This window comes from Silurus meridionalis, chromosome 27 (assembly GCF_014805685.1).
Source record: "Silurus meridionalis isolate SWU-2019-XX chromosome 27, ASM1480568v1, whole genome shotgun sequence".
Classification (NCBI taxonomy): Eukaryota; Metazoa; Chordata; class Actinopteri; order Siluriformes; family Siluridae; genus Silurus; species Silurus meridionalis.
This window is the reverse complement of record NC_060910.1, coordinates 16359148-16384148: the sequence shown is the minus strand read 5'-3', so window position 1 is coordinate 16384148 and position 25001 is coordinate 16359148. Positions and strand designations below refer to the sequence as shown.

Below are 25001 nucleotides of genomic sequence, written 5' to 3'. Positions count from 1 at the left end.
GTGAGAGTGTAGCAATCTCGAACAAGATGATTGGGCAGAATGTATCAAAAATACATTGTTCGTTTTTTCCGGTAGTGATGGTTCAGTTGCTGTGGATTTCGACAAGAAGACAGTCATCACTCTTGAAGCTGTTTGTGCTTGTGGATATCCTTTGTTTGCTGTGGTCAATCACACGTGGAAGCCCAAAGATAGAGAACTGAAGTAACACCAATTTGTGTTCAGAACATTTTTTTATTTTTTTTTATTTTGTACAAAATCTGTCAAAAAAAACTCTGACAACTGAACCACATGAAAAAACATTTGGTGATGAGGATAGGTGGCAAATGTATGGAGGATTCTGAAAAGAGGGAACCTCTATTGATTGTATCAGTTTTTCTCACATATTATACACACAATGTATTTGCTTCCAAACTTTTCACAACAAAATATTTTTGAAGGGTTCATGTTTAATTGAGAACTATTTCTAGATCTAAGGTTGTGTATGTCGATATCTGCAGCCTAAACAGACACTAATAGTATTTCCAATTCATTGCTTGTGGTTTTGGATTTTCAGCCATCTGAGTATGTGTGTTAGAATGCATGGCGGTAGCATTGCATATGCCCGTGTGATTGGTGTACCATGCAATGCCACAATCGTTAGCATGGATGGGCAATGAAGCACGCATTCAGGATGATCAAGTTTCCATGACAGAGATTAAAAATAAAATGCTGACCTTTTACCTCAGCCCATGTTTCAATTGCACAATATCTTATTTGCATGATTAATGCGTTGATCGTGTTTTAGTTCACCCCAAAGGAAGAATTAGAGAGGTCAGCAAAAACACATTTCATGTTGGCAGCAAAAACATTATTGTTAAAGTGTTTTGCTTAGGCCAGTCTTCAGATTCTATAGGCTATTTACTTGCTACACAGAAATGCATTTGTGCGGTTTGCTAGCAGAGCAATGTAGTAGTTTTTATGCTTCCTGTTTTCCCTTTATTGTTTTTTTGCCGTTAAAAAAAGAAAAACCGCATCACATCTTGTCCCCCAAGGTCATATTTGGAAAAATGATCATTAAAATACCATCAAGATTCTCCTATGGGAATATGTTAAATGGAAAATGTAAGAGAGAAGACCAATGCTAACTAGAAGCTCTGGCATGGAAACATTTAATTTGTCAATTTGACGGTCATACGTGTCTTGGTTACTAAAGGGAATATGGTGACGTAGATGGCGTGATAGTGAAATTGGAATGGAACTGGCAAGGAAACTCTTGTTCAGTAATATAGATTTGGATTTGCCTATATGGGATGGACCACTGTTACGCCCAGTTCCTTGAGTTCGAACGTAATATTCGACCGGCCAGAGTTTTTCATTCAGCCTGTTCTGTAGCTTCCTACTATTCACATCTGCAACAAAAAATGACAGTGTTATTTCAGCTCTCTTGTCTTTGGGCTATCCACCTATGAGCACACACACACACACACACACACACACACAGACACACACACATACACACACACACACACATGCATACGCACATACAAAACTCCCAAATAATACAAACATGTACACACAAGCATACAGTACCAATCAAAAAATTTAGACACACCATTGTTTTTTAATTTATTTTTTTTTATTTTTCAACATTGTACATTAGGCTGAAGGCATTCAGAACACACAGAGAACACACAGAATTATGTAATAAACAAATGCATGTTAAATAACCCAGAATATGTCTTATATTTTCAGCCACCTATTGTTTTGATGACAGCTTTGTACACTCATGACATTCTCTCAGTCAGCCTTATGAGATCAGCTGGAATGGTTTTTCAAAAATCTTCTGAAGTTCCCAGAGGTGTTGAGTGCTTGTTGGCTGCTTTTTTCTTTACTCTCTGATCCAGCTAATCCCAAATCATGTCAATTGGATTCAGGTTGGGTGGAGGCCAGGTCATCTGATGCAGCACTTCATCATGCTCATTTTTGAACAAATAGCTCTTACATAACCTGGAGGTGTGTATGAGGTCACTGTCCTGTTGGAAAACAAATGATGGTCCCGCTAAGTGCAAACCACATCGGATGGCATGTCGGTGCAAAATGCTGTTGAAGCCATGCTGGTAAAATGTGCTTTCAGTGCCACCAGCAAAGCACCCCCATTCCATCACACCTCCACACTTTACAGTCAGGAACTGTCCGTTTACTCTCTATGTCTAACAAATCATGGCAATTAAAAACAGAAATCTCAAATTTGAGCTCGTCAGACCAAAGAACAGTTTTCCACTGATCTAATGCCCATTCCATTGTGTGTCTTCTGCATGTTGTTCCAAATTAATGGTTTCTTTTCTGCAATTCAACCATGAAATCCTGACTTAAGCAGTCTCCTCTGAACAGAGGATGTTGAAATATATCTGCCACTTGAAGTCCAAGAAGCATCTAAACCTGGTGATTCTAATAAACTTATCCTCTGCAGCAGATGTAGCTCTTGGTCTTCCTTTCCTGGTGGTCTTCATGGTCTTCATGAGAGGCTGTTTCATTATAGCATTTGATGGTTTTGGAGACCGCACTTAGGAATACATTTAAAGTTCTTGAGATTTTTTCAGATTCACTGACCTTTTTTGTAGTAGCACCAATAGGACTTTTGACTCTGTACCTACCCTTTCCTCTGCACAAGACAACTGATGGTCTAAAGTGCATTAAAAAGGCAAGAAATGTCCCAAATGACTACCTCATGAATCTGATGAAAGAATGTCATTTGTTTGCCAAGCTGTCGTCAAAGTTTATTTCGGACAATCGGAAACCTGAAACAAATTCTGGGTTGTTTAACATTTTTTGTTTTGTTTTGTTTACTACATAATTCCATACGTGTTCTTTTATAGTTTGGATGTCTTTAGAATTAATGTACAATGGTGGAAATTAAAAATATATAAAGAAATACCACTAAAAGAGAACATGTGTCCAAACTTTTAACTGCATGCCTTGTTGCATAAGCCCCGATTGAACTTGTCTACATTTTGTAGTGTTACAACCTGGAACTGAAATTCTTAAATGGACTTGTATGTCATGAATATTTGCGAAATATTCTCATAAACGGTGGGCTAAATTATTTGCAAATAAAACATATTTTATTTTAATGTGAAAAGGCCATTAGTTAGAGAAGCACCCAAGCACCCAACAAAATTCTGTAGGTGCTGGAGAGATCAGCAGCACAAAATGGAACAGATGTTTACATGACAACCTTAGCACAGAAACTCACACAGTGGAGGTAGAGTCATGTTAGGGATATGCTTTTCATATGCAAAATCTGGGCAACTGGTCAGGGTTGAGGGAAATATGAATGGAGTCAAATAGAGGGCAACCTCATGAACACTGTGTTTGTGAAAAATGTGCTTGAACAATAGTCTGAATTAGTTTCTTTGGAGAAATGGGCAGAAAAATAGCAATAAGTAAATAATAACAATATGTAAATGCATCTGAAGGTGATTCTGCTAAATATTGACCTAGGTGGGGAATACTTATGGAGCCAAAACATATTTGCTTCTTGGTTTGATAACTCTTTGTGTAACAATAATTAAAAAAAATAGTCACCATTACATGTTAAGGCTATTGTGTGAATTAAATGTTTTTTAGCTCCACCTCGTAACACTACAAATTGTATAAAGTAAATCAGTGGTAAATCGCTTTGGTGGACAGCCTCCTCTATATTATGGTTGTACCATATTTCTTTTATTTAATTATTTAGATAGAGGTACACCTCATTTTTATCCCAAACCCTGAATGGTACATTTCTGGAACTTGGGCTTGTCTTGTGCATATCTTGGACAATTGTCTTTATAAAGCTGTTGGGCTTTTCTGGGCATTAATATGCACATTTAATGTTATAACATTCTTCAGTAAATCTTGAAATATTTAGCCACAAAAAGTTAGCTGCTAATGTTGGGCACTAAAGCCTGGCATGTAGTTGGTGTTCCAGCCCATGTATCTTGTGTGATTGAGGTTGCTCTGTGCAGGCTGCACATGTTCTTTCAAACCAACTTTGGCAAATCATGTCTCCATGGACTTCACTTGCACACAGGGACATTTTCATGGAACAGTAACAGTTCTGCCCTGTTATATTCCCATCAGTTCCAATGAAAGAATGTCATACCAAAACCATTCTAGTATTTTACAATTGTGCACTTGTACTTTGTCGCAACATGTACAAGTGTGGAGGTAAAGAGTATGGCCCACAGAGTATAATCTCGTGAATTTATTTCTGTTTTAGCTAGAAACCCTAAATAAGTATGAAAATCTAAGAGTTGCTGAAAGATGCTAGCAATGAATAGTTATCTAATATTAAATTCTATATGTCAAAGGTGTACTAGTTTTATAGTACAGTAATCCCCCATTTATCGCCGTGGTTACGTTCCAAAACCGCCCCGCGATAAACGAAAAATGCGCTAAACAGATACCACCCCAAAAATTGCTATTTTATGCATACAGTACTGTATTAACATTTTACTTAATTTTAACATAAAACTCCATAAGAACAATTCCCTATTTGTTTTTTGATCTATCGTGCTGTCCGCGATAAACCCGAGGTGCTAGATTGGAACCGCGGTAAAGCGGGGGGATTGCTGTACCATCTTTGCCACTTTTGTGGTAATCTCTAACATTGCACAACAAACACCAACTAGTTCATCTGTGTTTCAAATATATTCTGGTCAGCCATGGTATGAAGAGTGTTAAACTGTGCTTTTAAAAGTTAAAAGTGTAAAAAAACCTTTTCTTTAAAAGATCAGCTCACATTTATGCTCCAATACCAAATTATCCCTTAACGCACCATTTGGAAAACTGCAGGTGGTAGACCAATTTATAGCACTTCAGCTGCCATAGCTGGGCCTTCAAGTTCAAGTATTTTATCCTTTTGTATTTACTGTTCAAGTCAACAAATCTCCAGGCATCCTTGTTTATGGAATACCCAATGAACCCTAAAACAACACCCCCAGGCTGATTGTTTTATTATACACTTTTAGCTACAAAAATTTTTAAAGATGACTTTCATTCAACTGGCTATTAAAGGTTATCTAGTTTAAAATGTATTTGCTACATGAATAAATCTAGATTGTGTGTTCTAATGGAAGCAGACCTAGCTTTTTTTTGCTAAGGGAGCCGTACACTATGGCATCTCAGGTTTGCTTAATAAGAGTGTTAAACCACTGGCTCATATGGCACATAGATTGACAGAACAGAGGGCTTTTTAAAAAGTGGGCATTATGACCCCACATCAGATGGACAGCTGCCCACACGTAATAGCATACCTTCAATTATAGGAGCTAACTGTGGGATCGTATTTTATAAATCACATAGATATTTATTATTTTGATTCCACCTTTATCTCCATTTTCACCATACTTCAAAATCCATTTTGCCACTGTCTAATACCATGAGTGCTACTGCTGGTATCCCAGAGCCACTTTTTGACAAATTCATGCTTACTGAATCAAATGATCAAATGATGAGATGTTTTTTTTTACTGGATCAAATTTCCTGTCCTCTAAAAAATAGTAATAGCTACTGAGTCACATTTGTGACAGTATTTTAGCTTCAAAGCTTCAGTGTGTTTTTATTACAAATAATCATCTGTTGGTTCTTGGTACCCATCTTAATTGAATTCTGGTATTGGAGGCTTTCTGCCCAGTAGTGCTCAAGAGTTAGTCTATATATAAGGTGTGAAGGGGCAGGGTAATTTGAAAAGGTGCAGGAGTTGACTGGAGATTCAAAACCATGCTCAAACTTAAAGCTGTTGATTATTTGAAAGGATCTTTAAAATCTGGTAAAAAAAAAGATGTCTTACGGTCAATCTGGTCAGCAAATACTTCGCCATAGATCATCCAGTAGGGCATGAAGAAGATATTGCGAGCCAGCATCCACGATGGATCCTCATTAGGGTTTAGAATGGCTTGACGTGCTACACCGAAACTCATCAGCACGACCAACATGATTATCACAAAATACATCATGTCAATCATCTGCACAAAAAGAGAAATTGTTAAAGCAACATACATCGTGTCCTTCCATCTTGATACTGGCTAATTAATAAGACCGTATTTCTTACCATCTTGCCAATCATCATTACGTAGGGTCCGAGGTATTTGTTTACCCCAAAGATGTCAAGAAGGCGGATGTACCAGTAGATAATGTTGACGCAGTAGATGACCCGACCATAGCTCATGAGGGGTGGCTCCTGGAGACGGAGCACCATGCCAATGGAGAAGATAAGGATAGCCATGAGGTCTGTGATGTTCCAATATTCCTGCAGCCATACTTTAACTTTCTGCAGAAGTTTGCCAGGCTCTGACATCAGGATCTGAGAACGAGATTAAATAAAGACATTTTCAAATCAACCATCATACAATTTTACGAGTTTAAGCTTTTAATCACATGACAAATACAATAATTGCAGGTTTTTAATATATAAAAACATAAATAAATGTCAGACTTGTTACATCTTTAACGTGATCTTACAACAAACAAAAATCCAGCAAAGAAAGTCTCAATCCCTTCCCAACTACTACTTTGTGGAATTACCATTTGCCTTTATTACAGCATCAAATCTTGTGAATAAGTCTCCATTAACTTTACACTCTTTTTTGCAAAAAAAAAAAAAAAAAAAAATACTTAAAATTGTGAGAGGATCTGGATTTTTACTGGAATTAAGAGCTCTGGCTGGGCCATTCCAGAACACTGATTATCCCTTTCTGAAGCTATTTGTTGATGTTTATGTGTGCTTTGGGCCACTGTCATGTTGAAATTTGAAATTCCTCTTCATTCAACTTTATGACATAGGGCAGAAGGTTTTTTACCAAAATATCTTGGTATTTGCTGTTCATTTTCCCACCAATCTTCACAAGTGCCCCTGGCTCAGCTGAAGAGAAGCAGCCAAACATCTTAATGCTACCCCCACCATGCTTCCCTGCTTTGCACCAAACATACCTCTTAGAATTATGGTTAAAATGTTCAACTTTTGGTTTGGGGTGAATGAATCAATCTTGTGGCATAATTCAGACTGCCTTGCATATTCTTCTTACCACCATATCTTGCAGCCCAGATTTGTGCAGAATACAGGAGATGATAATCACATGAAAGACGTCACTCGCACCTGCCAGAAATTCCTGTAATTCATTCAGTGTTGCTGTTGGCCACTTGGTAGCCTCCCTGAAGTCCTCTCATCTTTACAATGTCTTTGTGGTGCCACAATTTCTCCACTTATTGATGTAAGTTTCGACAGTGCTTCATGATACATTCAGTTCTTCTGATATTCTTTTCTATCATCCTCCTGATTGGTAGCTTTCAACAATTAAGCTTTGCAGTTTCTTTGCCAAATCTCTGTGGCTCATGGCTCTTAATCACAGTCACTTTAATTGATGGCAGGTGAATTTAATTCACCTACAGGCCTAATTGTGACTAGTTAACTACGAGGACAGTTAGAGCCCATGTTATTAGAGGCTGTGTAGACTTATGCAATCAGGGTGGTGTTTTATTTTATTTTTTATTAAAATGTTCCCAATTGTTTTTTTTATTATAATTTAATATATATAATTCATATATATGAATATTCTATTTAAGTAATGTGTGTTCAGATAAAACCGATCAGTTACAGAATTTCCGATTGTAACTCTGTAATACAGTAATCCCCCATCCCCGCAATAAACGAAAAACCGCGATAAACGGACACCACCCCAAAAATGCTATTTTTTATATATACAGTACTTTAAAAAAACGTTATGTGGCAAATTGAATTTTGCGATAAACGGGGGGCACGAGATTCGAACGGCGGTAAAGCGGGGGATTACTGTATATCGAACGGACTTCATGTGTATTTTACAAAAGGGACTTGTAGGATGCAGCTAGAGTGTGCATGAGTTTTGCGTCCAATATGGGGCAGTGTTAGCCTTCTCATCACAGAGAGAGAGAGAGAGCGAGCGAAAGAAAGCGAGCGAAAGAGAGAGATTGAGAGAGAGAGAGAGAGAGAGAGAGAGAGAGAGAAAGATCGAAATTTCCTCGAAATAATAAATGTGCGTTCCAAAAACAGGGCTGTGTGGAGAAATCATGATTTTCAGTATGTTACATGAGACCAACATTTCTGTCAGATTTCTAATAATAACAACTATGGGAAAGTGATTTTTTCAATATATAGGAACATAATTCATATGCAGTATTATATAAATCTGTATAGGTAGAGAAGGCATTACATTGGTACTCCTTTACAGTGGAGTTAAGAACAATATTGCAGGAAGACTTTAAGCCTGACATTCAGGAGCTCAGCTTGTCTGATCTCTCCCAGTGAGCTTCTACTCAGCCCTGTCCTATTTAAAACCCCAGCTGGGATTTTAACACTTGTTTGCGCATTTGAAGTTGCTGTAGGCATGAAGATACGTTTTCTAATCAGTTTAAGTCATATAAGTAAGGGAGAAACAGTTGTGCCAAGAACAAAAATGTGTATAAAAGGTGTAAGGACGTGTGCATAAATCACTATACATTTGGCCAAATGTTTGTGGACACATGTTATACCTATATGTGCTTTTTGACCTGTATTTGGGCAAGACCCTTTAGTTCCAATGAAGGGAAATGTTCATATTATTTTCCAACATTCAAAGCAGTGAAGTGGCTCTAATAAGACATGGTTTACTAAGGTTGGTGTCCAGTGACATACAAAGAGCCCTGATCTCACTCCCATTAAATATATTTGGGCTGAAAGAATGCATACAGGGGCGCTTTGAGGATGGGAACGGGCGCTTTGAGGATGGATTGGACTGTAGTTAATGTCAACAGTCTCCTACACTGACTCAGGACTACAGTTCGCTTCTGATCATCATCACTGCACCCCACAACATTGTATATCTGCTACAAATGGACAGTCGGTGCAACCCAGATGAGGATGGGTTCCCTCTTGAGTCTGGTTCCTCTCAAGGTTTCTTCCTTATGCCGTCTCGGGGAGTTTTTCCTTGCCACAGTCGCCACCGGCTCACTCATCAGGGACAAACTTACTCATAAAGAACATATTCACTTTTAATCACCACATTATCTGTGTAAAGCTGCTTTGAGACAATGTTCATTGTTAAAAGCGCTATACAAATAAAAATGAATTAAAATTGAATTGAATACAGGCCTTCCTGTCTGAGAGTACTGCCTGACCCCTCAACTCTCATGGTTGAAATCCCCACATCCATGCTGATTAGAAATTCTTGCCATAAAAGTGGCAGTTATAACAGCAAATTGAAAATTAAAATTGGATTTTCAACAAGCACCTTAGACACAATGGTCAAGAACCCACATACTTTTGCCCATATACTGTATACCCCAAAAATCTTTCAGATCTCATCCAGTCTTTGATCTCACCTCCCGCATCTTCTCAATCCCATTGGTGAAAATGTAGGCGATCACAATCCACTCCTGAGGAGAAGGCCAGAGGTCCATTTTTACCAGCACAATGTAGTTGAAGAGCATTAGGTATCCCACATAGGCCATCTGGGAAAAAAAAACAGAGTTTATTAAAAGTGATTCTTCTTTTAAAAATTGAAAGATTCTTTAAAGTGAGCATTGCTATGCCTGCAAACCACTTAAAAGAACAGTTGTAGTAACTAATTGTACTCGTTATTTTATAGGGGTGTAACGGTACACAAAATTCATGGTTCGGTACTTTACCTCAGTTTTTAAGTCACGGTTCTTTACAAATTTCGGTACGGTAAGGGGGAATGCGAAACATAAAATTGCTTATAGTATTTTCTTAACACAGTTTATTAGTATTAACATTTGTAAACATCAACAGTTTCCATTTTTAAAACAATTTTCAATGCCTGCTTGGTTAAATAATATATAAAATATTATTTTATAAAACTAAAATAGAATAAATCAAATCAATACAATACACTTTACTATTATATTGATCAAATCAAGTAATCAATTAAATGTATTAAATAAAATTAAATAAATGTAAACAATCAATAAACAAATTTACTCAAAGTGCAAGGAGGAGACTAAACAAACGTGCGGTTCGCCACTTAATATGTTCCTGAGGGAACTCAGATTTAAACTATGTTCCACACGTATACAGGATTATGAAAGCTCTGTACCAAAAAATATGGTACAAATACATGTTACACCCCTAGTTATTTTCATTGAAAATGCACAATTTCCAATGCTCTAAAGATCTGCCAGTTTATTATTTATTTAATTTTGTAGAATTAATGGTACCTTGGAAATAATGCTTACCTTGTATTATTTTAGTGGTAAATCTCAGCACAAATTGACACTGACATAGTAAATCCTGTACCTAAAAAACTGGCCATTTTCCCCCATTCTAATGTTGGATGTAAACATTAGCTGAGGCTGTTGCCACACAATTAGCTAATCATATAACTCCATTAAAGTGCATGTTAGAATCTCATTCAGGTGGCACATTACTCTCTAAGAATGTATGACTAACCTCAATTCTGGACAACAACAAAGTTCATCTCCTGTCTTTTTTTAACACCATGGCTGAGTTATTTACACTTCTCTCTTCCTCCTTTCATTTCCTGCATTATGTCTTTAACGACACATGCTGGCTTTCTCCAGTCACGCTGCCGATTAAATTGATGCTTTGTACAGAACACAGCATGAGATCCCCCACATCAGCCCTCGGGGTGTTTTCACACTGAGATAAACACACTTCATGAGGAAAAGAAGTAGACTTTCAGAGAGATGGTAATGCAGATGATTAAAAATAGGCACAATACATGTCTATGTAAGGAAAAAAGAAGCTCCAGCTGAGTCTTCTGATTGTACTGTACAAAAATGAGCACAACCCTCCTAGTCATGTTTCCATAATCTCTGCAAAATTCAGAAACAATATTGTAGTGTCAGACATTTCAGACAGTAGTGGGGTTGACAGGTTTCAATGTAGAAGTGGGTGTAATGGAGCAAGCCAGCATCTTAGCATATAGTTTTTTTTTATTCATCATGGAGTTTTCTAGGAAAAAACAATACACCACTATCATACATCACAGTTTTTTGTTGTCATTTAGGGCCTTTTGGTGCTCCTGTGCCCTTTCTTGGTTGATCTGGCAATGTATAATGTTATCTTTGCATTTTATGATGTCTTTGTTTCAATATTTAGCCTAAAGACTCGCATCACTCACAGTGATGGGACTTGGAACATGTGGGGAGTGAACAGCAGCAGATTCCAAATTCAAATGCCACATTCGAAATCAATACTAGACTTTCTATCTGCTTACTTGTGAGTAACATAAAGTTGGAATAACACACACTTGGATGCTGAGTTACTTTGGTCCCTCAAAAAATGGAGGGGAGCAAATATACATTGTGAAGGTGCCATTCATTGCTCCATGTTCCAGTTTTGCTGTTCATTTGCCTATTGTAGGTGCTTTCATTGGCGGATACGGGTCTTCATACTTTTACAGCAAATTGTGCTACAATGTTCCATTGCTGTTCTGTTCAGACCAGATGGACTAGCCTTTGCTTTTGTGTGCATCCATGAATCTTGAGTGGCCATGACCATGTAACTTTTTCACTGGTTGTACTTACTTGGACCACTGTTTGGTAGGTACTAACCACTGCATACCAGGAACACTCCACAACACTTGTTTTGTAGATACTCTGACCCAAATGTATAATCAGCACAATCTGGCCATTGTCAAAGTGCCTCAGCTTGTGTGCCTTATGTTTACTCAATGCTTACCCAGTGCTTACTAAAGAAATTTGAGAACCAATTGCTTACTTGTTGCCTAATATATCCCACTCCTGGCAGGTACCATTGTAAAGAGATAATCAGCGTAATAGTGAGGAGGCTGACCAGATTGGTCTGAACTGATAAAAAATCAGTAGCAACTCAAAGAAGCAGAACAGAACAGAAAAGCATCTAACACACAGAACTTCAAACTGTATGATGGGTGAAATGGGCTCACCGACACTGGACATTCAAAGACTGATCTGTCACTCACTTAGTGAAGCTCTTAACCTGTATCTGTGTGGTTTTCATATATTGTCCTTTTTCCCGTATGATTGGCTGAGCAGATTTAAACAATTAAACAATTTCAAAACATTTGTATATGATCTGTACCATGCATTAATTTTTATTGGGTTCATAGGTTCTTATGGCACTGTTTTTCTCTCATCCTCTCATCCATCCTTTTTGTTTATGTGTCTCCAATTTCTGTCTGGACTAGACTACTTCAGCAAGAAGTTCTCAATTTGAACCGAAGCACCCATGTTTTGATAAAAATGCATAACCCGCATTATACAGGCTCCCTATAAATAGAACCACTAAGTTATTTATTGAAGAGAAAAACAAGAAAGGGCCAACAAACTTTAGGGAGGAGGAAATCCAAGTGCAAGGCATTCACTAGGTTTCTCAGGGAAAAAACTGGCCTAGAGAGGATTTACACAACAAAAAGGCCCAGAGGCCAATGAGATAAGGTACAAGGCTGAAAGAACATTAAAACAAAAACTATTTGGGTTTCCTACTGAGGCGTCCTTACCTGGGCGAATTCTTATCATCTGCTTTATCTAATACTGATAATTACATAATATGTCTGTCCAATCTCTGTTCCATGTTGCATGCTGTGTACTATGTTACTCTGTGTTAGAGTAACTATCTCATGTTCTTAGCATGTTTTTAATCACATCATTTCAATGACGTCTACAAAGCCATTTTACAGGGGGTTGCTTCTCCCTAATGCTCTGTTTTTAAGAGACAATAAACTAGAAACTTATTAGCTTGTGTTAGCTTCAGAAAAACTGCAATGGCTTTGGAAAGCATTCAGATTCCTAATAAGTTTTAGACACTGACAACAAGTTAGTGGGTGACTGAAACAATATATACAAACCCACCTGTGCAATATATTGGTAAAAAAATGCCACAAACATATAGAGCATGCATAGTCAAATATCTGCAGCATTCAGGCGGGGTTTAGGTTTCGGTTTAGTTTGGGGGATTGAGCATCATATTAGTTGGTGAATAATGCAGGATTCAAAAATACATCAAGTGCTGTAGAGGGCTATGTGACTCTAATAGCACTAGCTGACAGCAGACTGTGACTAGCCCTATGCTTCATGCCCCCTTATGAGTTACACCACCGATATCAGGTATGGATTCATTTTGTTACATTTATAATGCACAACTTTTGTTTGCTATTTGTTAATATTGTTTGCTATGATTATATATATATATATATATATATATATATATATATATATATATATATATATATATATATATATATATATATATATATATAGTTACAGTACATGCCTAATACCAGGAATGCTGAACAGATCAGAACATTTTGGGCCAAGGCTGGTTTTGTAACACACCAACAGATGTCAGCACAAGGCTACACTCACAGTCACAGGAATCACCGGCCTTCATAAGTGAGTGTGTTAAAAGACATTGTACTGTCCTGAGTTCATAACAGAGAGAAAAATGCAAGGCAGGTCCACAGCTCAACCAAGTGCATCATATTTGTCGACATTTGACACCATTGTGGAGATTCAGTGCAAATCGCAGAAGGTGTTTGGCAAGCTTCTAAAAGGAGACTTCCAGGACACATTAAAGAAGTGGCAGGAACACTGAGTGCTGTGTATTGCTGTGGAAGAGACTATTTTGAAGTTGATTGTATGTAAAAGCAGATTAATGAAGTACTTTTCTTGTAAACAGAGCTAATCCGTAACCTTTTTGATACCATCTCATTTGAAGATAAGACTATCTTCCTCTATTCTATATGAAAGGAAAGCCTCCTGTTTTCTAGTTGCCTTGTGGGATGGTACTGTATGCCATACCGTCAGTGTAGACCACTTGATTCTATGCACTTACATTGAAACAAGACTTGAAGCTCATTTAAAAAATTAGTTTTTAACGCAAGCGATTGAATTGTATCCTTGTTAGCTGTGAGAAAACTTTTTTCCAACTTGGGTCATTTAGCTGCCCAATGTATATTTATTATAGTGCGATCTTCTCAGGTAGTTTAATATCAACCCAATAAATAAAACAAATGTAGCTTTGGAAATGACAGTACAATAACTCAAACTTGTAATCTGTCTTGCTGTAATCTGATTATCAGATTGTGCATTAGCTAAACTGTTAAAGCCTGCTTTATGGCAATATTTTAAAAAATTCAACTGAAAATATAATAAACTAAAAAATAAAAAAGAGTGAGAATAAAGGCAGTAAGGTGTAACCCAGAGTTGTGACTCTTAAGAACCATTGCCTGTAACAGTTTACAATGTCTGCTTTGCAGTAATGTATCTCTCACCGTATGGAACCAGAACTTGACGATGGGGGCATTGTAAAACTCATAGATCTTGCGTCCCAACGGAATTAGGCGATGGCGGTTCTGGGCTTCATTTACTTCCTTTTTCCGAGACACTTCTGAGCTCACATTCCCCAACATAGCCTTAAAGAAGAGATGAGAAACAGCGAGGCAAGAAAGAGGGCACATTTTGTAAAGCAAGTCAGACAGGAAATGTTCTTATCAATCAGAATTGTGTTAGGCAGTTACAGAAAAAAAAACTGCCAATCAATTCTGAGCACTCAGGCAGGTGGCACATGTAGCAGCTTGATGATACTGCTGTAAAATGGTAGGGAAAATGGAAGAGAGAGGGTAGAATTTGAAATTAATGCAATTTCTATGTGCCAGAGAAACACATTGTTAAGCCAAGAGTGGGGACTTAGGAATGGAGGACATGGTACACTCTTTGACGTGTCTCAATTGTATTGCAACCCTTTGACTGTTTTATTATTAAACCTGTCAGCTAAAACTTATATTAAATGAAGCATTCAACAGCCCTCCCAGGCGCTATACCAAATACCAAAAAAAACAAAAAGAAAAAGGCAAACCCCTGACTAATACATTAAAATCTATGCATTTTATCTTTTTTTCAGTGGCACCATTAGAAACATTCAGAGGCATTTAATTTGCAATACAATTGTTGCCATAACCTTATAAATCTGTAATAGATTCATAGTAGCAAGTGAAAATATGAACTGCAGATCAGAGTTTAACAATGTCACAGTGATACAAATATACAATAGGGCAAAAAAAGGTCCTTTTTAGTAACATCTAGCTGCAGCCACGCCTATTCAGCCATGTTTTGTTTTAGGCAACACATTGAGCAAAGTGTCAGAACATTTCAGAAAGTTGAAATTTGATCACTAAAGATGGAAAAGCTACACAATGATTTGGTATGTCAAATGGATTCTTTATTTTAATGTTAGCTAGCTAGCCAGAAGTAGCTAACTAGATTAAGTATTGTTTGTATCATAATATTAATGTTACATGAACATATTTTTTTTTTTACTTATGTTTGGGGTTTTTCAGATTAGCATTTTCAGCTCATGCTTATTTAGGTTATATGATACAATTAATGATAAAGGAGAAATTCCTTTTGTAAAAAAAAAAAAAAGTTCCTTCCACCTCACGTGGGGCTTCATGTCGTGAGCTGAAACTAGATACTACCAAGTCAAAAGACTGTGTCATATACTGTGTCTGCACTTCATTTCGTATGGGTCATTTGGGATGACTTCTTCTTTGAATGCAATCATGACAAGAAAGAGATCAGATGATAGCTATTCGTGTGAATGAAAGGAAAAGGAAGAGTACTTTTTTTTTTTTTTGCATACAGAAGCTTGCACAAAGGGTTTTTGGGTATGAAGGCACCAAACAGAATGCAATAAAGAGCTCATTCGCATAGCATGCGCAGAAATGACAGGAACCGTGTTAATGAGTGAAGGAACAGGCAGCAATCTCTCACAGTACCGTACTTCGGACGAGACCGTCGCTAAAAGGAAGAGACAAAGAGAAGACGAAGACAGACACCCCAAAAGACAAGAAGATAGACAAATCGACACAGAGACACGCTACAACTCCACGACCACACATCTTTGCTAGGACAACGAGGAAAAGGGGAGAAGCAGTGGCGAAAGAGAGGGTTGGGACATACAAATATTCTTCAAAGGCAGGATCCATAAATTGGTAAAATAGCAGAGAATCAAGGCCAGATTTTGGGAGGGAGGGGGCAGGACTTCTTCAGCAGCATCATGTTGGGTGTGTGTGTGAGCTGGACTACAGGCTAATGAACGGAGCTAAGGTGGGTGCTCTCACCACGGAGTTGTACTGCGCCTCACAGTATGCTCTTACGGTGAACTCCATGTCCTCCTCTTCCTTGTCCTTGGCTGGCTTGTCAGCCTCATCCGAATCCTTCTCCTGCAGGTAGGCCTCCTGCTCCTGAGGCATGTATGACATCTCATCCTTGTTCTTAAACTCCAGACTCAGGATGGAGGGAGGCAGCAGTAAGCCCAGGATTACCTGAAAAGAAGCAAGTGCACACACCCATTTGAGGTAAGCCATCTGTGCATTCCAAGCATGTACAAGGGACTTTAATCTCTTTAGTCTGATTTTTCGAAATAGTGCCAAAATTCCTGAACGACTCAGACAACACTAGTGTAAACACTGCACATTTTATGGCATTCTCCAGTATGTGTTTTCTATGCAAAAACTTCGGTTGAAAGTAGATCTTAGGCTCACAAAAAATTCCTTGAGCTTCAGCATCTGATGAATGCATGTTTAAAAGGTTTGTGTCATGCTGTGTCTTTTTTCTGCTAGGATGACTAGCTATTATTCTCTTTTTAAAAAAAAAATGAAACAGTTTATTGATATGGAATGACAAGACAACAGAAAATAGTGTGGTGAATACAAATGGATTGTCAGTAAAAGAGAAATAAAACCCTTGGGGAGAAAAGGGGTCCTCTTGCACCATATGAGTTATCCGTTTTGTCCATGAGGGGTTACCTCTGGATGTTCTACGCCTAACCCTACAACAAATGTAGTTCTATATAGCTGATGGTCAGAAAGAGGTCAAAGGTTTAAACATTACTGACATGAAAATCCTAGCAGAATAAAACCCTAGTATAAGATAACTCTAGTAGTCCAGTGCTGCCTCAAAGGGTCCTAGATTTGTTTCGTTTTATTGTCTAACAACGAAAAGAGAGGTGAGTTGACTACTTTAGATTGCCCAGGTTGTGTAGCATCATGTGCTTGAATGATACCCTGCAAAGGACTAGCATTCTAGCTGGGGGTGAATTTTCCTAGCCTGCACTAAGCGTTACCAAGATTTGGCACTAAAACCCTGACCCGGATAAAACAGTTACTGAATGTCAATAAATGACTGATAATATAATAACATGCTGAATTAAATATATTTGGTGAGACAGATTCATGTTAAGAGCATAAAATATCTTTATTCTCTTGTGTTTTGATGTTTCACAAAATTGCTGCTCACAGATTAAGTTAATTTAGATAAATTTGTCATGGTTGGGCAGTGGTGTCTCAATAAAGGCTTTGCGCTACTGATCAGAATGTTGAGGCTTTAAACCTCCAGGTGTGCCATATCATAGCTGAACCTGAGATTAGCCTCCAGGCTCATAAAAAGATTGAATACGTGAGGAAAAGAATATCACTATACTGTTATCACATGTGACAAACACTGAATTTTTCAAAAAGAAGGAACTGCTATCAGTAGCAAGTTAAGGCAAGTATACAAAAAAACCAAACAAACACAAAGATGATGGAATTTGTCAAAAAACTTTTGGTCTAAATGATACTCATAACGATACAATAATGCTACTTGAACCTTGAGGCCGGAGTTTTTGCGCATGCGAAGACGCCCCATCCACATGTCAGTGAGCAACATCTGGCTGCAGGTGTGGGCGATGAAGTCACGATGCTTGGCGGCTACAGCCAGCTGCAAGCAGGTGGCGTTGCTCCAGTTCTTTAACTCATAGGTAAGGAGCTTCATGGCCATCTGCTCATCCTGCTTGTAGGACTGGTCCAGGAGCTCCACCGCCAGCTGGCCGAACTCCCTGAGAGAGAATTACATTATAGAATAAAGGTGGATGTGAGATAATGTGACAGACAAATGCATGTCTGCACATACACACTTCAAAATACTAAGACCAAAGTGCAAATTAGTTGAGAATTGGATTAGAAATGGGCATGTCATAGAGCTGTATAGAGTCAGATAAGATACATGACAAATGATCTACACATAGATACACAGATTAGCCATAAGATTAAACTCAGGAATGAAGGAACATTGACTTGTTACAATGGCACCTTTCAATGGCTGGAATATAGTAAGTAGCAATTGAATAGGAATGTTTTAGAGTTGATGTGTTGGAAGCTGTAATGGCTAGACAACTTCCGTATTACAGGGTGTTCCTTTTATGCAGCTGTTATTACTTTGGTTTTGTGTTATTACTTAAAATAGATATGCTAAAGGATGGGGAGCAATTGGAAAGGAAATGGACAAGAAATCAGCCTATATAACACATAAAGCCACGATCTGGTAAAGTAATAAAGAACAAATAGGTCAAATGATCTGCTCATGCAGATCCATTCCAGCACCTGGAGTTATGGTTGAGCTCCTGAGAGATGTCATCCACCATGTCATTCTCAGAGGCTTCATGAGCCATGGCCTTGCACAGCTTGCATGCCACCAATGCCTTGGCCATGGCCTCCTCACCATGCTGCCAAAAGAACAGGGCCATCTTCTGCCTCTTCATTAGCACTGCCCACACCATCAGCTCGTGAAAGGGGAAAGGGAAGTGGTTGATTTCAGGGTCGTCCAGATCAATGTCCACCTCCTCTTCTCTTTTTTTCGTTGTCTTCTGCCGCCCTCGTCGGATTGGCATGTCATCCTGTCCCAGCAAGGAATTTTAGTCAGTTTATTATATGAATTGGCTTAGACCTCAAAGTTGACATTTTTAATAGCAATCATGTGTAGACTAATCAGTGGCAGTTAAATAAAGAATCTCTTCTGAGATAAGGATCAATCCAATTGCATAGGAAACTGGTATGAAAATGTAATTTACCCTGTCTAAGAATACAACATGATTGAACAATTTTATATACAGTTAACATAACACCGAAAATGTTTAAATTGAGGAAATGTGTAATTTTAAGAAAATAATAAGGTGAATAGATTGTGTCTACAAATTGTGTAACAATTTCATACTTGCAAACAGTATTTGAGCGAGCCCATACTAACTGCATGCTGCATCTATTACAATAGCATGACTTTGTAATAGAAGAGTTCAGAACTGACCTGCATGCAGTCTAGACTCTTTCACTATTTGAAAATATTTGGTGCATCATGAAACAAAAAACACAACAAAGGAAACCCAGAACTGTTGCACAGTTGTATCAGACTCATATAGGACAACATTACACTCCAAAAACTTCAGCAACTTTTTTAGATCTGTTGCAGCGATCAAATTCAAAATAAACAAATGTTTTCCTTAAAATGGTATATATTCTCAGTTTAAACTTTTTGGTTTTTGGTTTTATTGTCAATAGATTATGGATTTGTGAGATTTGCAAATCATTGAATTCTGTTTTTATTAACATTTTGCACTGAATTCAAATTGGAGTTGTAGTTCTAAAACTAACTATTTATATTCATCATATCTAGTATAGGTTGTATTGTTACTTTTATTTAAATTTTGTTACTTATGTGTTACATCTGAATAATTCTGTCACGTTTGCAGATTGTTACATTTGATTAAATTTTTTTATCAGTGGCCTGTAATTATAGTATGCAACCTAAATTCCAAAGTTTCACCAATATTTATATAGAGATAAGTTAAAGATTTTCAGAAATGTATACTTACCTCCATTCCAAGCAGCTTTAAGGCTTTTGGCTGTGAATAATGACAAGACAGTATCATTTAGTAAAATGACATGTGCACACATGCATGCAAACATATGCTTTATATTACCCTATTATAGAGACACTAGGGCGGTTGTGAAGACCAGTGTGTGTTGCTGTGTGAGGGCTAAAGTGAGATACATTTGTTAAGTAGGTGATTTTTGCATAATGATCAGAAGAGCTGGAAATCTGGAGCAGCTCTCCCGCTCCACTGCTCATCCTTCTCTATTTTAGGCTTTACCTTCTGCACTGCCTGGGTATATGTTTTTTGCTGGATTTGCACTGGTAGGACAAAGCGTTCTCATTCTGATCCAAATTCTTCTTATCTGATCCCTGGTGCAGAAGATATCCACATACTGCTGTACAAGCAGATCAAATATCCCCATACCATCACTGAGGTGTTTTATCTTCGCCTTGCGAATCTCATCTTCTTTAATCTTAGCAGTTCAGAGTTTTGGAAATAAATCTATAGCCCCTTATGTTTGTTTATTTGATTTACTACTTTCCTGCTTTGGTTAGTACAAACACACAAGATAACATACATCTACTCACCTGGAAGAGGCGTCGTTTTTTTTTTTTTTTTGATTAAATCTGTTTTTAGTGCTTAAATTTGTTGCGATGCAGAGTAAATTCTCTCTATACACTCTATCACTGATCAGAACTAGTGTAATAGCTTAGTCTGCAAAAATGTTTTAGTATGTAAAATACTTGTGGAAGGATGTTCTGTGATCTTGAAGAATTTGCAGACTATTACTTGGTTATGGTGGGATGCCAAGGTTGGAAGTAATTTCTAAAACTAGCACTGTAGCAATCATGTTAAAAAAAAATTCTACTGTAAACTTTATTTTTATTTTGGAAAAAAATTTTCCCAGTTTGCTTTTCAGTTATTTTGTTCATTTGTCAATTTTCACTCACCAGCCAGCTCTCCTCATTATACAAAAGCTACCAGATGGGGAAGGATAAAGGCTCACACATGCTTTCTCAAAGACAAATGAAGCCAGCCAACTGCATCTTTTTTGATCTGCTGCCAATGCTCTGTCACAGGGTAGCATAACGTTCTCGGAGGAAAGCCCTATTTCCCCCCTTACCCCGATCAATGATCTCACTGATTCATATGATTGACTTTTGTTGCTGACATTGACAGGGAACATCTGAAAACACTTTTGGAATAATTAAGGCTACATCTACACTAACTTTCTTTCGGCTTCTCCCGTTAGGGGTCGCCACAGCGGATCATCCGCATGTTTGATTTGGCACATGTTTTTACGCTGGATGCCCTTCCTAACGCAACCCTTCCCATTTATCCGGGCTTGGGACCGGCACTAACAGTGGCTGGGGTTGGTTCCCTGACGGGATCGAACCCGGGCCGCAGCGGTGAGAGAAGGCTACATCTACACCCATATGGATACATTTACAAACAGCATTTTCATCTATAAATTCTCCGTGTCCTTTTTTTTCAGTCGTTTCCCAAAAGTTGCTTATACATACTGAAAAATCCAAAAACACTTACCTCCCTGTAGTGTGCATAAGCAAAACGTAAGATGCTTGGACGCGCTTAATTTCCACATGGTGTTTAATTACTTTCCTGCTCTTTGTAACATCATGGCAACGACTAAAAATGTGTCATCGTTTTCAATAGCCTCCGTAATTACATGCAATGCGAGATCTGCATTTTTTTTTTAATGTTTCCAGTTCGGAGTTACACTCTACATTTTCATTTACTAAGAACGCTATCTCGGTGTGGAGAGAAAACCAAAATGAAGAGAAATATATGTGTTTTCAAACCAAAATTTATTAGTGTGGACATGGCTTGAATTACTTACTCTCTTAGGCCCAAACAAATTGTGGTACAGGGTTCGGAATCGTTTCCGTGTGTAGTTGCATCGATAGGCTCCACCCATTAGGTATTCAATTACTAATCCGATGTCGATCAAGCTGATACGGTAGTCAGGTGGCAGGTTACCCTGAAGGCAGTAGTTATAGTGTTACTTGTGCAAAGTTTTCATAAAAGGTCGGCTAAAAAAGGTAGAAAATGTATGAGAGATTTTGCACATTCACGCTACTTACATACTGTACATACATTCTTACATACAGACAGACAAGTACAGACACTGTTGTAATGCTAAAAGGACTATAAAGAGAAGTGACTGGCTGATTCACCTTGAGGTAGATCCAACTGAACCCTGGATATTCTTGCTTGGAAAGAACACACAAGGTAAGTGAGAAAGGGTTGCACGAGTGGGATTTTGGTAAGGAACACACACTGAAACAGTGGTATGCCAAACATACAACAGTAGTCAGCTAACATACACAAAAGACAAAGCACCCTGCTGATATACACTGAGCTACAATACAAGGACCTTGTGTAAGGACAAACCAAGCCAAAACAATCAAAGCACAAGGGTCTGTCTCATAGCAGCACATTGAAGTTTTCAGACTAATACAGAGATCTTGGCTCACACTGCTGCATGCTTTAATTAACTATACCACATCTGGCCTGTTATTTCATTCATTGCATTATAAATGAAACATTATTGTAAACACACATGACGGTAAAGGGAAGAAAAAGATCTAGTTAGCCTGTTTGATTAATGAATGAGACTATAAAATTGGACCATACTGTAAATTGGGCTAAAACCCGCATCCAATCTGCGTCCCATCAGTGTCACTCCAGGCTTCCTGTTTACTTGATTATTTTCAACAGTTTCCACTACCTTCTCCAGCTGTGCCCTAAACACACCTTCTGGTCATTGTTTGCAATTGTCTCTTCTGATTAGTCTCATTATGTCTTGTTAGTGTGTTTAAACTATATCCAGAATTACTATGTCCTTTTATAGAGACGCTGCACACACTGTATTAGTGTCCGGACAAATGCTAAAGTCATAGGCTAAGGCCCACATTTAAAAAAATGAAATGTGGCTGCTGTTGGCCCAAAGAATATAACTATGTCTAAATTAAATACAGTGGAACCTCGGCGCTCGCGGCCTCAGCGCTCGCGACCTCGCATGCTCGCGACTTTCATTCCGACCGGCGACTCTCATTTAGATCGGCTCGTGAGCAACCGTGAGCTGGTCAAAACGCTAGTTTTAACATTTCTAATCAAAATTTGAGTTTAACACAACTAATTTAAGTAAAACGAATGAAACAGAGTTGTGTTGCTTCTGCAGTACCACACTTTGGTCAACAGGTGGAGTATCTATTTAATATCTGCACATGCGCAGATGAAAAGCAGATTCAATGCGAACTTTTTTGCTCTGTTTTTGATCGGCGCCATTTAATGGGAATCAATTTAAACAAAGTTCACAGTGCAAAAAGAGAAAACAAGCAAAGACTTTTCCTTGTGGCCAAACAAGTTGGTTAATCGCAAATAAGTGATCGGATATTAGTAGGCCATTTCAGGTTCCCTGGTGGTGTAGTGGTTAGGATGCGGCGCTCTCACCGCTGCGGCCCGGGTTTGATCCCCGATCAGGGAACCAAACCCAGCCACTTTCAGTGCTGGTCCCATGCCCGGATAAATGGGGAGGGTTGCGTTAGGAAGGGCATCTAGCATAAAAATTTGCCAAATCAAACGTGTGGCGACCCCTAACGGGACAAGCTGAAAGATAGGTTTTTTTTTAAATAAAACTAAATTAAGAATGTTAAGTTGATTTAACTAAACAACATTACATTAACTTTATGTAATTAACTTAAGTTTACTGAAATCAATATTGTTAATTAAATGCAACCTAACTGAGTTACGTGGAACCTGTTGACATAAAAAAGTTAAGTAAGGCCAACATATCATTTTTTTGAGTGCAGGAGTTGGAGTTTGACTAAAACAGTTTAGAGTTTAAGAATGCCTGGGGAGGCAATACCATTGATATTCCTCTCCAGCTGGCATTTCTTTTGCCCTGCTCTGGCATTTAGAAGGGCAATTTTGTTTCACTCATTTGAGTATACAGTTATTAAAACGTGTGTCCACCAAACCAACGTTTATCTTAATGATCTAATGTCTTCTTGGGGAGGTTTGTGAGTGAGCAACTTCTTCTGACATCATGGAACATTTTCTGAAATACTACTTGCTCAGTTTGGAGGATTGTGTGCTATAGGAAACCCTTTTTGTTAGAGGTATAAACAACATTTGCTCTGCTACAGGCAAAGGTTCCAAAGCCATTTTAAGGTGTTTGTGAATGTGAATGCTGTAAATGTGTGGCTTTATTATTCTAGCCCATCACTGTGATGTTCTGCTGTCACTGGCTTTCAATAGTCTGGATGGGCAGTCTTGAAACTTCAACACCCCTTTTCATGCAGAAGGTTGGATTTTTAGTGTTTCCTCTATAGGATTAGCCATACCACCAAATAACACAGAGGTCCCAGCGATATATAATAACACCCATAAAGTTTCAAGACAGTTTTAAGCTATTCATTTCCATAACTTAGTATTTACTCAAAGGTTCTGTCTGCTCAAGGGTCTGATTCTGACAGTGTCTGTTCCAGTGTCTATTTTGGACTTAATGTCATTATCAGCTCCTATGTAAGTATAACCCCCAGAGCCTTTGCACTCGTCAGTTGCAGACCACAGTGTCAGCCTTAAATCTAGCACACATTACCATGGGCAAGTTTCAGTATGCTTCCAAAAAGGTTACCATGCACGATGAAAGGGGGAATCGATAGAAAATAGTATGCTGGGTATGCGCATTGGGGTTCTGACCCATAAAAAGTAATAAAATCAGCTTGTATACTAGGAATGTAATCAAATGCACATACTTTCCTTGGAACAAACACATCATGAGGGATACAAATAGACAAGCCCGCCAAGCTAAGGTTAGAGGTGTTTAAATAACTGAGAAAAATGATGTGGGAGCATGCTATATATATATATAGATATAAAGTTAGCAGGATAAAAAATAGCAGTGCAGGGAAATGCATTGACAAGGTCGGGATTGTCGAGTTGGAAATTTGTTTGGTGGTGGTGTTCTTTCGGCTTCTCCCGTTAGGGGTCGCCACAGCGGATCCTCCGCACGTTTTAAGTTGAAAATTTGTTTATTTATTTAAAATACATTGCAAGCAGGTACTTAGAACTTGACCAATAGTGAATTTTACTGATACCGATCAGTTGGATAACCAGTCAACCAATAGTTTTTAAAAAAGATACTGTATAAAGAAAAAGTAAAGTAGTACTGTAAAATAGTACTGAAATTTATTAGAAAGATAAAACATTTAAAAAAGAGTAATGAATTATGAAAATGTGCTAAATTAAAATAAACATAAAAATATGAATTAATACATTGAATTATATA

The 25001-nt window shown here is 38.0% G+C and overlaps 1 protein-coding gene across 1 annotated transcript in view; it reads right to left on the bottom strand.

The window, feature by feature from the left end:
* Window positions 1-25001, bottom strand: part of trpm3 (transient receptor potential cation channel, subfamily M, member 3) — a 165041-nt gene that overhangs the window by 5983 nt on the left and 134057 nt on the right. The window contains 11 exon segments of the mRNA XM_046841693.1: window positions 1281-1388; window positions 5813-5987; window positions 6074-6325; window positions 9358-9486; window positions 14271-14411; window positions 16119-16322; window positions 17647-17875; window positions 18420-18712; window positions 19685-19714; window positions 21546-21686; window positions 21883-21918. Of these exon segments, the coding sequence (XP_046697649.1) occupies window positions 1281-1388; window positions 5813-5987; window positions 6074-6325; window positions 9358-9486; window positions 14271-14411; window positions 16119-16322; window positions 17647-17875; window positions 18420-18712; window positions 19685-19714; window positions 21546-21686; window positions 21883-21918 (1738 nt within the window).